Here is a 12,917-nt window from a genome sequence, read left to right as displayed (position 1 = left end):
GGGAAAGGTATAAGGCGCGAGGTTTGAATGTAATGGGCCAGTGGCCTGGTGTAGTGGGGTTGGTGGGCCGTGGGTCGTGTGTGAGTCGACCGAGCGTAGTTATAAGCTCGAGGTGGAGTCTGTAGCAAGGCATCGCGTTTAAATTGAATCCATTCTGTCTCTGTTATCTTCTTTCTCTGACTGTCGTCTCCTACCTTCTCTCCCTCGTCAATTCTCCATTTCAGATCGAGATTTCATCAGTGACTCCGCCCCAAATCCGGCGAACTACCTCGTTCCTCGGCAAGGGTGTGACATGCTCGAGTTACTATTTCTATCTAAAAAAATGTGCAGAATAGTTGCTCACAAATGTCACCTACTCACAAGAGCTTGATTCATACAACTATATTGATCTGCTTGTATATAAATCTAATCAGTAATCAGTGTTGTGTACCTCATAACATATGAAATATGATGTCAACAATAAAAATACTATGGACAGATACACAACTATGAAACTGAACCAACTGACCCACAGGTCTGGTGCATACAAGTGCAAATTTTATTAAATACATGAGAACCTATATGCATCAAGCTTCAGACTACATTTCACAATTTGTATGGGCAACATAAGCATGGTACATAGAAACAAATCGTAGCTAGCACACATGAAAATACAACTCGTATGGAACTGGTGGTTCATGAACCACACAAGAAAATACAAATTCATATGAAACTGGTGGTGCAAATCATGGACGGTGAAGGTACGAACTGAAGAAAAATATATGGGGGGGGAGGAGGGGGCCAACCCTTGATCAGATGACATAGAATACGTCCACGGAACCGTCGCCGTCGCCGGAGTGTACCGGAGCTTCGAGGTGGAGGAGAGATCCGGGGAGGGAGAACGGTGATGGCCGCGGTCCGTTGCCGTCACTAGAGGGGCGGATCTTGGATCCTGAGCATTTCTGTCGCCGGCGGAGTAGCTCGGGGGCGGAGAAGGTGGGGCACCGGATCTTGGCCGACGGCGCATCGTTCGGTCGTCTCTCGCTCGAGGCTCGCGGCGTGGCTTTCCTGCCCGACCTCTCGAGTCGTGGCTTTCCTCCCCGTGGTAAAGACGTGGGTCAGGCAGGGTTAACCCTCGAAGGATGCGGTCCAAATGACCAGCTCGATTTCCCTGGGCCAACTCGGCCCGTGGTTCTTCGACCCGGGGAAACAGCGGGGATCCCCCCCGGAAACCTTAACCAAACGAGGCCTTAGGGTTTCCCCCTTAGCCGCCAGTGTTCCTGGTTGGCCTTAGTTTCCTCTTGTATCGCACTAGAACTCCTGATTTTGCCCAATAAAGTTGGCTAGCTCGAGTAAATTCAGTACTGTTTTCTGAATCTTGTTCTCGCTTGTATCACTTTCCAACCAGTTTTCCTTGCTAACCGACCAATTCTCTTCAACCAGTTTTCCTTTGTAACGGTCAATTCTCTTCTCTTATATGAAAAGCTTGACCTCCTACTGGTTGCTAAAAAAAATGACGATAAATTAGCTACTAAGTAAACAGAGTGACACCAGCATTGTCTGTAATCTGCAATCAATCTAGAAAGCATGCAAGTCTCCTTGCATTCAGATCATTATTCTTACATTACAGCTCAAAAATGCAAGTGAAGGGAGAAGACATACATTCCATTCCAGTGCACGTTATTGCAAGCTCAAATACAACATTTGTCAGTATGTGAAAGTACACTACATCAAATGGCGATGCCATTGAGCGGGCTACCAAAGAACTCGATCTCGGTGCAGCACAGGCTTCTGGCACAGATCCACAACTAATTAATCCATCTTCGGATGGAGTGCTGGCTAGATGCCACGTCATCAAGCCAGAGCTTCTTGCTGCAGACATAGTCATGGACAGGAAACATCAGATCATGGTACATTTGTAATCAGAATAGTAAATCAACATTCATCATTTACAGTGATCATTCGGAACAACCAATGGCATTTGCCAAAAATTTCAGCTGTGAGCATAATCACCAAGCATGAAAAGGCAATGACAACAGCGCCAAACATTCCTAGATGCCTCAGACTTGGGACATCTATTGATAATGAATGTCAACTATGGAATGAAATGACAGGATTTGTGCCCTTAGACTAACAATTTTGTGGTCAAATCTATAATAAACTGGAGTACAACCAAACAGCAATTGCAGTGTCAATTAGTTCAGTGATTCCATTAGTCGTTTCTGACATAGATAGTGAGTTCAATGAAACATGGTAAGTGCACATAAGTATATGAGTATAATATGTACCATGATCTAATTTCTTCACCAATAATTCTGGACTTCAAAGGAAACCAATATGCCAGGTGTTAAGTTGCTTTTAAACTACGGCGTAAACCTTTTTGTTAGATAGCAAACAATAATTTTGGAATCTAGTACAAAAGTTATACTAAATTAGCGACAATTAATATGGATTGGAGGGAGTACCATTTTTACGGTGCATCTTTGGCTAGTACAAGCACCGTAAAAATGGTAGATGCCACGGTCCAAACTTCAGTGGAATATATTATCTGAAAGTCAATGAAAGATAAACTTTTAAAGCGTGACACATGTAACACATGTAACAACATTTGCAGAAGACAAAAAAATCACATACAAACCTTGTTGCTATTTTAAAGGAACAATATCACTACAAGCAATAAGGTTATCCAGCATTTCTCATGAAGAACACAAGTTCCCAGTGAGACACAACTAATATAATCCACACGACGTTACCAAACTAACATGAATAACATTGTTCACTCTTTAAACACAAGGTGCTAATGGTCAGAATGTATGAAACACCTATACAGCCAGAACTGTCATCTCCGCTTTCCTGATGGCGCCGGTTCGCATGACAACCGGGATATGCATATAACAGGAGAATACTCCTATTTCAATTTAAAAAGAAATGAAGAAAACACTGATACGCCAGCAAAACAGCCACGACACGGGGGGCATGGCGAGCCCAGTTGAAGCCCACGACTAACCCTGACTTCTGCCAAGTAGAAGGCATAGGTGAAGAGGCTGGGCATGGTGTTCCCAAATCTGAAAAATCCTTTCTGTAAACATGTTACGGCAATAGCAGGAGACATGTCATTTTATTAATTATCTATATATACTCGTCGTATCACCGTATTGCTCTTTTCAGAAATTGTCATGTCCCGTGTCCCTGTACTCGTATCGCCGTATCCGTGTCGCCATATCGGTGCTTCGTAGGTCAGAAGTAGTGGGAGACAATTCCAATCTCGCTAATATCTAGTGGTGCGAGAATCAATTATCATCTTTGTACAGGCAATTCAAACCATTTTTAACTCGTGATTGTAACCATTTTTAACTTGACATGGGAGGAGTCCGTAAAGAAAGATTTGAAGGATTGGAATATCACCAAAGAACTAGCCATGGACAGGGGTGTGTGGAAGCTAGCTATCCATGTGCCAGAACCATGAATTGGTTGCGAGATCTTATGAGTTTCAGCTCTAGCCTACCCCAAATTGTTTGGGACTAAAGGCTTTGTTGGTGTTGACTTGTTGTTGTATTATGACTATTATAAGTTCCGTGTCATCGTTATTTTGTTTCTCGATACAACATGCATGTACTGTACATAATCAACTAAGACATATCAAAATTCGAATGTCATAATATGGGAAACCTAGCAGGTATTGTTAATCTCAGTAAATGAAAAACAAATAATTATACCTACTTAGGCTCAAAAGATATCATAGTAAGTTGACACTTTGGGCGCCATAGTAGTATATCATCTCTTTGTCGCTGTTTAGTTTATGAATACTAGCATATCACAACTCACAAGAATATGTTAGGTTCTAAATTCAATAATGCATACAGCCATTTGCAGATAAATATTTTCGTAGTTCAACATTTCAGACAGATAAACTGAGGTGTGGTAGAATGTCAAATAAATGCACAAGACAGATCGCTGGTGAGATGTAAAGGACTGTATAATCTAGAAAACGCGAATGCGTAGATGCATATCCCTGTGGAAGAATGTCTTGTGACAGGCAACTATAGACAGTGCACAATACTACAGGCGGTTTCTGCATCTTGAAAAAGTATGGCTAACCAACACAACCAGTCCATGAAATTATAGTCTAAAGACGAAGAAAAACAATGATTAAAAGTTTAAAACAATGCCAGTGTTGACAACAGTACCTTCTCAGCTGGCCTCAATTCGGCACTGGTGAACCCCTCAGCAACAAGCTTATTGACAGCATCTCTCAGCCTCTCATACTCCTCCTTGACATTGTAAACCTGGTGTGAGATTCTTACATACCCCGTCACTGGATCACTACTATTATCCTTTGCCATCTCTTGCACTTTAACCTGTCTGCTATTGTAGTATATAGGCACCTCAACTTTGAAATCCTTCCTCAACATGGTCCGCACTCTCAGTGCATCATCGTCACTCTCAATGCAAAGACAACTAGGCATCCCTACCATAGCCATGCTTCCACACATTACTGGAGGTGATCCAAGAACTGTCCCCCATGCTTCGGCAAGCATCCTCCCCATCTCAATTACCTTCTCATGGTTCCGGCTGCGTATCCCCTCAATCCCACCTTCAAATCGGTTCACAAAGTGAATAGCTTCAGGAACGACGATCTGGGCACTGTAATCCCGTGTCCCAATCCATCCACTCTCCATAGGTAGCCCGTTGCCATATTCATGTGACACAACAGGGTGGTGGAGCTGAGAGGTTATCGGGCCACCCTTGCGGGTGTGTAAGAAAGCCACGGCCGGGGGGCAAAAGAACCACTTGTGGAGGTTGCTAGTGTAGAAATCCGCCCCAATGTCTCGCACATCGACAGGGACTTGCCCAACAGAGTGTGCAGCATCAACAAAAACTTTGTCGACACCCTCATGGCGACAAATGGCAACTAGCTCCTTGACTGGAATGAGAACACTGGGCATGGAGGTGATGTGATCAATGACAGCAAGCCGGACCTTACGACCACCGGCCTTGGCAACAGCGAGCGCAGCATGGAACTCCGCAATAATGGCGTCAGGGGAGGTGACCGGGAACGGGAGGGGTACCTCGACGACAGTGGCGCCCGCGCGGGCAACGTAGGCCTGGATAGATTTCTTTACTGCTCCGTAGGCGTAATGGAGCATGAGCACAGCGTCGCCACGAGCGAAGTGCCCCTCGGCAAAGCTCCAGGCGGCATGCTGCAGCACGATTGCAGCAGCGGTGGTAGCGTTGTCGACGAGGGAAATCTCGGAGACGTCCCCAGCGTTGACAAGGGCCGCGACGGCTGCGCGGGAGCGGCGGAGCCCCGGCTGAAGGCCGTCGAAGTAGAAGGCGTCGGGCTGAGCGAGGAAGAGGCGCTGCCAGCGCGCCTGCGCTTCGAGCACGGAGGCCGGGCAGCAGCCGAAGCTGCCGTTGTTGACGCGGGCAACTGCGGGGTCGTGATGCGCGAACTCGTCGCGGATCTGGGCGGCCGAGATCAACGCTGCGCGGGGGCGCTTGGCGCGCGGCGGGGATGGGCCGTTTCCGTTGCCGTGGCCGTTCTCGGAGACCTCGTCAGACGGGATCGACGCCATCGACGCCATCGACGCCGCCGCCGCGCTAGGGTTGGGATAGAGAGGGTACGTGGGGTTCGAGTGGCACTGGTCCGGCTGTGCAATGGCGGATTTGGATTCGGGACTCGACTCGGCGTGCCGACCACTCACGCTATTACAGCAGCTTCGTGGTTTTTTTTTTACGAAGTGTGCACTTGCAATGCACGTCTCTACCAACACGGCCTCTATTAGGGTTAGCCACCACACTGGAAGGGACAACCGATTCAGATCTTTCGAGGTCTCTGCGAGGCAGCGAGCCCTCTCTTTTTTTCCACGGTCTTGGTCGCCGCTGCCTTGTTAAGAGTAGTACTCAACCTAGACCTCTGCACACCGGCCATGGCAAGGACAGACGAACAAGAAAGATTTATGAGGAGGAACGCAGAGTAATTTTTGGCTAGGTAGTTCCGTTTATAACCTAGTATTAGCACTAGTACTAAAACCTGCATAGTGGAAACACGTCAGGTTTGATACATACAAGGTGTGAGCACGTTTGCACTTAATTATAGCATGGTAGTACTACTTTGGAATTTTATGGGAACGAGCTAAAGATTAATTGATGGTTTTGGTTTCGAGGCCCGAAACGGCTTCCGATGAGTTTACTGCAACAAAAATTTCAAGTACTACTGCTCAAATGCGGTCGGACAAGTTAGTGATGTAACTGGTCGTACATGTCAGACCAAGCCGATGCGTGTCCCTTCGATGAGACGTAGGTCCGACCGACCATCTGTTGGTGCGACCGGTCGTAAGTATTACGCGATGGAGACTTCTGGTTGTGGCTTGGGGTGCTTGTCACGACCAAGCATTCAAAAACTAGTGATAAATTAATTACCATCTTTTTCCAAACGACCAAGTATTTTCACAGAAATACAATACATATAGATGGAGTGATTGTCAAGGTTGCAAACCGACATGGTGTTGTAAGTTCACTACAGCAGCAACCGAGTAGGTCAATGCGTCACTGGCGGGGAAGGAGGGTAGCTCACCTCGCCTACGATGCATGCCCAACAGCGCCGCCGCAGTTGGTCCCGGAATTTGGCATCTCCTACCGCCCATTTGAACAGTTGCATCGGCTGCTCATGCCTCCGCAGGCATGCACGTTCTTTCTTCCGCAGTCGACTCCGTGAACATGATCTCTGCCATTAGTCCCAGCTCTAAATCAACGCGACGCTGCGAGATGCTAACATCCCTCAGCATCTCTCCCCTGAGATCGACTTGTGCCTCCGCCTTGTGCTTCGCCAGGCGCAGCTCCTTCGAACTTGTCTGCAATCGATGTGACGCTTCCTCGATCTGATTTGCCCTTGCTGCCCACCACCTGACACGCAGCCCTGGCATGTCCTCCGGCGCCACCGATCTGTGATTCCAGAGCAATGAATCCCCTCTGAAACACATGTGGGTTTCGCTCAAAAGCGGCATTGTTGTGGGCCGCAGCGAGAGGGCAGCCCGCGGGATCCTGGGATCTAAGGGATTATCCATGGCGGGGGATCCAGTGGGTAAGGCGAGGAGGCGAGCATAGGCCTTGGGAGATCCCTACAAGGCTAAGATAAAGATAGTACTACTCCATTTTATCCATATTTAAAATACAAAGGCCATCAACAGTAACCCAGGCAAAAATTGATCATCTTGCCTGCGTCCTGGTTTATTGGCCCCCTTTTTATTTTGTGTCAATTTTTGACTGAAAATTGAACTAACAAAATTCAGGCACTACAGCCAAAGTTTCTGTTTTTGCGCTGCACAAACCAAACAAGCAATCTAATCATCCTAAAGACAAATCTTGGCACATTATTTTTATAGTACAAAGGATTTGTACAAGGGGATAATTTTTTTGTTGAAAAGTTTTTTTAATCAAGGTTCACAAAGTTTCCATGGGCATGAACAAAGTTCATGGCTAGCTCCCACTTTAACAATGCTCCTTTTTCTCACTTTTGCTTTTCTTTTTGAAATTTTTAGGTTACCCTCTATATATATTTTTTTTAAACTTTTTAAAAGCACACAACAGAAAAAATGACTCTCTAAACTTTCGGGTTGTCTCCCTGGCAGCGCTTACTTTAAAGCCATTAAGCTAGGCATATAGTGCTCAAGTAATGGATCCACCCGAATCCCAAGGTATATCAAAGCCAATTTTAATTAACAATGATTTGTGATTTAGTAGGGAGCACAAAGTAACATATATCATGCATAAACGAAGTCTAACTCTCTTCCTATGCATCGGCATGTCATAAAAGAACAATTCAGGCACACAAAGTAAAGGCCAATGCATAGTATAAACAGTTTCTTGCAATTTTATCGTATTGGAAACATAGAGAGGCGGAGACGTAGTTCCTCTCTCATAATAATTGCAAGTAGGAGCAGCAAGCACATGCATATTATATTTATCAAAATCGTCATGTGTAATAGTTGAACACAACCCATTAATATAGTCCTTAATAAGCGCAAACTTCTTCGATATAGTGTAGTTTGGAGAATTCAAAAAGATAATAGGACTATCATGTGTGGGTGCAATAGCAACAATTTCATTATTAATAAAAGGAACTATAGCAAGTTCATCTCCATAAGCATAATTCATATTGGCATCATGGCCACAAGCATAGCAAACATCAAGTTCATCAAAAAGGGATATTTCAAATGAATCCAAGGGATCATAGCAATCATCATAGCAGTCATCCTTCGATAAACATGAAGGGAAATTAAACAATGTATGAGTTGAAGAGTTACTGTCATTAGAAGGGCACGGGTAGCTAATCCGCTCTTCCTCCTTTTGTTCTTCGCTCTCCTCGTCATCATTTTCATCTAATGAGCTCACAGTGTCACATATTTCTTCTTCCATAGATTCTTGCAAAATATTAGTCTCTTCTTGGACAACGGATACTTTCTCAATAAATGCATCAATATCGGAATTATATTCATAATTCTCATAGCAATATTTAAGTTAAGCATAATTTTCAGGTCTGTAAATGTCATCATCATAATTATCACACTTTTCAAACAAAGATTCAACTTCATAAGCACCCTTAAAAGCAACAAATTATTCTATTCGCTCCACATCACAGTAATCATATATACCATTAGCATAAGAATCCAAGGTTTTATTATCATTAAATTTACATGAAAAGGGAAAGTGTGGAGCCTTCATCCTAGCACTACTGGTCGTTGGATATCATCGACATTCCACCAGATTTTGCCACATGTACAATCCAGAAGACTCCATGGTTGAACTTACGCATAATGCACAAACCTCAAAACATAAGCACTTCTCCTTTGTTCTAGAATCTACCGTATCATAATTGCCCAAATTGTTTTCTACATGAATTGCCATTATTTATTTTTACTTTATGCTTTACAATGCACAATTCCATGAATCTTAAAATAGATTAGATTTTTTATAAAAACTAATTGATTTTGAATGAGATGAACTATAAGAATTAAATGAACATCTACATCATGCATATATGACTCAAAGATTACATGCTATAATGTGGTATTTATTTATAATTTGGTTGTCAAATCTCATGCGTGCAATGCACATGTACCTTACTAGTCTAAATGGTGTTTGTGTGTGTCTTGTGCCTGTTAAACACATTGTAAGTAGTATCATACATGGTTTAGATTCCAAACATCTAGCTAGAGCATACATGTAATATGATTTGAATTCAACATAAAATGGATACGTATATTTGAATTTGAGATCATATGTACATGTACTTCGTATTTATATAGGAATTTACTACTCCTATATTCGTGTCATGTGTTGTGAAGATAATATTTAGATGGTTGTATAACTAACCCGAGTACAATCCCATTCAAACAGGAAAAATGTACTCAAATTTAGTCCATATGCTAGACAACACGAATTGTTTTTTTATTGTTGAGTGAAGTGCAAATTGATTTGGTATTGTACACGTTATGTTTGTTGTCCCGATTTTTTTAGTTTTTTCGTTGTTGTATTTGAATGCATTTCTAGTAATATAGTAAAACGGTACATGGCTCTCTCTAGTGATGAGGTGTGAATTGTATTTTTTTTGTACACGTTAAGCTTGTTCTCCCGAAATTTCAAGCTGCACCTTGTTATGCCAAAATTTCAAGCTAGTATCTTTGTCTATCATGTTGCGACACTCCCGCCTCTTCAACCCTTGCCTTGTTACCCTGAAACATTTAAGATATATCTTTGTCTTGTTGTGCTCTGAAAACTCCCTTCATCTCAATCCACGCCTTGCTATCCCGAAATTACAACGCGCGCGAAAACTCCCACCTCCTGCGAAATCCCGACACGTGAAATGCCCGTGATACCACTGAACCGAAAGGACCACCTAGCTCAAATCGGTGGGGGTACTTTCATAACTTACGCCACATTTCGTACAAGCGCGTCCCTAAGCCATGGTTCCCCCATCCCATCCCATCCGCCCACCCATTCATACACCGAGGCCGCGAAAACCCGTGAAGCCCCACACCCTCCTCCGTCCGCCACCCAGCCGGATCCTCTTCCCCGAAGACGTTGTCCACAGCAACACCTCGACGTCCCTCATCCACCGCACCAGATGAGGATCCGTCGTCAATCTCGTCGTCCCGTCGGTTCAGCCACCCCATCCTCCACCTCCAAGGAGCTGCCCCAATGTTCCCCTCGTCTTTCGCGCCACCTCCATTCTCACACCGCCATCTTCACCTGCACCACCAGAAGAGTAGCATCATCACCGATTCCTCGGATGAAGGTGAGGACTAATCAGCGCCACCAAAGAGGTTCTACACTAATCGCCACATTTTCTTCTTGATTTGGTCTCGCGGTGTTGTCGGCGCTCGGTACCAAGCTAACATGGCGCGGCTCCATCCACGACGGCATCGCTGGCCACTTCCTCCACGGGTCGCTCCCTCGGTGGCGACGTCCACATCAGTAGGAGCTGATGCTGCTTTGGCTCTCACTCGCGCTGCTGCTCTGCTCTTGCTCTTGGTCCCGTGCCTGGTTTGCTCTTGCTCTTTCACTTGCTCGCGCTGCTGATCTCGCTCTTGCTCTCGCTTGCGCTGTTGCTCTCGCTCTTGCTCTTGCTTGCGCTGCTGCTCGACTCTTGCGCATGCTACTGCTGCACGAGCAGCAGATCCTGCTCTCCCTCGAGCCCTGATGACCCACAAGTATAGGGGATCAATCATAGTCCTTTCAATAAGTAAGAGTGTCGAACCCAACGAGGAGCAGAAGGAAATGACATGCGGTTTACAGCAAGGTAATGTTTGCAAGCACTGAAATTATAAGTAACGAGTAGTTTGATAGCAAGATAATTTGTAACGAGCAAGTAACGGTAATGGTAGCAAAAGTGCAGCAAGGTCGCCCAATCCTTTTGAGGCAAAGGATAGGCCAAAATGGTCTCTTATGATAAGCAAAGTGTTCTTGAGGGTACACGGGAATTTTATCTAGTCACTTTCATCATGTTGGTTTGATTTGGGTTTGCTACTTTGATAATTTGATATGTGGGTGGACCGGTGCTTTGGTGTTGTTCTTCCTTGAAAAAACCTCCTACTTATGATTAACCCCCTCGCAAGCATCCGAAACTACGAGAAAAGTACTAAGAATAAATTCTAACCATAGCATTAAACTTTTGGATCCAAATCAGCCCCTTACGAAATAGCGCACAAACTAGGGTTTAAGCTTCTATCACTCTCGCAACCCATCATCTAATAACTACTCCACAATGAATTCCCTTAGGCCCAAGTATGGTGAAGTGTCATGTAGTCGACGTTCACATGACACCACTAAGGGAATCACAACGTACATACTATCAAAATATCAAACACATATAAACTTCACATGACTACTTGCAACAAGATTTCTCCCGTGACCTCAAGAACAAAAGTAACTACTCACAAATGATAATCATGCTCAAGATCAGACTACTAGTCACCCACAAGCACCAATCTATAGCTCCGGTACAAAGATTGAACACAAGTGATGAACTAGGGTTTGAGAGGAGATGGTGTTGTTGAAGATGTTGATGGAGATTGCCCTCCCCAAGATGGGAGAGTTGTTGGTGATGATGATGACGATGATTTCCCCCTCCGGTGGGAAGTTCCCCCGACGGAATCGCTCCGCCGGAGGGCAAAAGTGCGCCTGCCCAAGTACCGCCTCGAGACGATGGCGCTTCATCCTGAAAGTCCTCCCCTTATTTTTTTTCTAGGTCAAAATGACTTAAATACCAAAATAGGGGCATTGGAGGTGGGCTGGGTTGAGCACAACCCACCAGGGCACGCCTGAGGGCCCTGGCGCTCCCTGGTGTCTTGTGCTCACTAGGTGGCCCCCTTCCGGTAGTTATTTGCTCCATTATTTCTCATTTATTCCATAAAAATTCCTCATGAAGTTTCAGCTCATTTGGAGTTGTGCAGAATAGGTGGCCTGACGTAGCTTTTTCAGGTTCAGATTTCCAGCTGCCGGAATTCTCCCTCTTTGTGTGAACCTTGCATATTACGAGAGAAAAGGCATTAGAATTACTCCAAAATGCATTACTATGCATAAAAAATATATAAATAACAGTAGGTAAACATGATGTAAAATGGACGTATCAACTCCCCCGAGCTTAGACCTCGCTTGTCCTCAAGCGAAAATCGAAATCGAAAAACATGTCCACATGCTTAGAGAGAGAGAGGTTTTGATAAAAACAAAATAAGGACATAGAAGCATCATGTAAATTATTATAACAACAACAAACTTCAAAATAAAACTTTTATCATAGAACTTTTATCATAGACTTCTCATGAACAAGTAACAATTCATCACAACATCGTAGTATAAAGCATAAACTCTATTGGAAACCAACAAACTATATTCTCAGTCAACTTTGCAACTATAGTTCATCATCTTTTCAGGAAGGGTCACGTATCGGAGCCTTTTTGGCAAGTCCACATACTCAACCATCATATAGTCTTCTATGATTGCTAACACGCACCGCATACACATGAGCAAAACGTTTCAACTAGACACATAGAAAGATAGGGGCTTATAGTTTTGCCTCCCAACATACTCACCTCAAGGGTGATGTCAACAATAATAACTCATGCTGCCCATATCCAATTGGATATATGTGCCTAAATCTTTCCTCGCCTCAGGATGCTTGCCAAAAGAGAAAAATAAAAAGGAATAGAGAGAAATACTTTGACTCTTGCATGAAAGTAAATACATAAAAGTAAAAGATAGGCCCTTCGCAGAGGGAGGCAGAGGTTGCCATGCGCTTTTTGGTTGTATGCTCAATCCCTTAGTGCAAAAGAACGTCACATTATATTGCCCCTTGTGATAGCAACCTTTATTATGCAGCATGTCGCTTTTATACTTTGCCATCACAAGTTCGTACAACGCTCAATTTTCTCTTACAC

At 44.2% G+C, this 12,917-nt stretch overlaps 1 protein-coding gene across 2 annotated transcripts; it reads right to left on the bottom strand.

The window, feature by feature from the left end:
* Positions 1–1,535: 1,535 nt before the first annotated feature.
* Positions 1,536–5,676, bottom strand: LOC123069953 (putative L-cysteine desulfhydrase 1). 2 transcript variants are annotated; one of them, XM_044492941.1, is made up of 3 exons: positions 4,167–5,676; positions 2,445–2,527; positions 1,536–1,851 (listed from the first exon to the last, which is right to left on the bottom strand). In XM_044492941.1, exons 1-2 carry the CDS (start codon positions 5,562–5,564, stop codon positions 2,450–2,452), a joined length of 1,476 nt encoding a protein of 491 aa, XP_044348876.1. In that variant the 5' UTR covers positions 5,565–5,676; the 3' UTR covers positions 1,536–1,851; positions 2,445–2,449. The 2 variants fall into 2 exon arrangements, with proteins under 2 accessions (XP_044348876.1, XP_044348877.1); XM_044492942.1 differs by lacking the exon at positions 2,445–2,527 and having other exon boundaries at positions 4,167–5,673.
* Positions 5,677–12,917: the final 7,241 nt, after the last annotated feature.

Source organism: Triticum aestivum, chromosome 3B, assembly GCF_018294505.1.
Source record: "Triticum aestivum cultivar Chinese Spring chromosome 3B, IWGSC CS RefSeq v2.1, whole genome shotgun sequence".
NCBI lineage: Eukaryota > Viridiplantae > Streptophyta > Magnoliopsida > Poales > Poaceae > Triticum > Triticum aestivum.
The sequence above is the reverse complement of the archived record's forward strand: the minus strand, read 5'-3'. Positions and strand labels throughout refer to the sequence as shown.

Coding starts and splice junctions, on each gene's coding strand:
- LOC123069953 (XM_044492941.1), bottom strand. CDS start 5,564: ATGGCGTCGATGGCGTCGATCCCGTCTGACGAGGTCTCCGAGAACGGC. Junction 2,528..4,166: donor AATTGAGGCCAGCTGAGAAG/GTACTGTTGTCA, acceptor ATTGACTTTCAG/ATAATATATTCCACTGAAGT.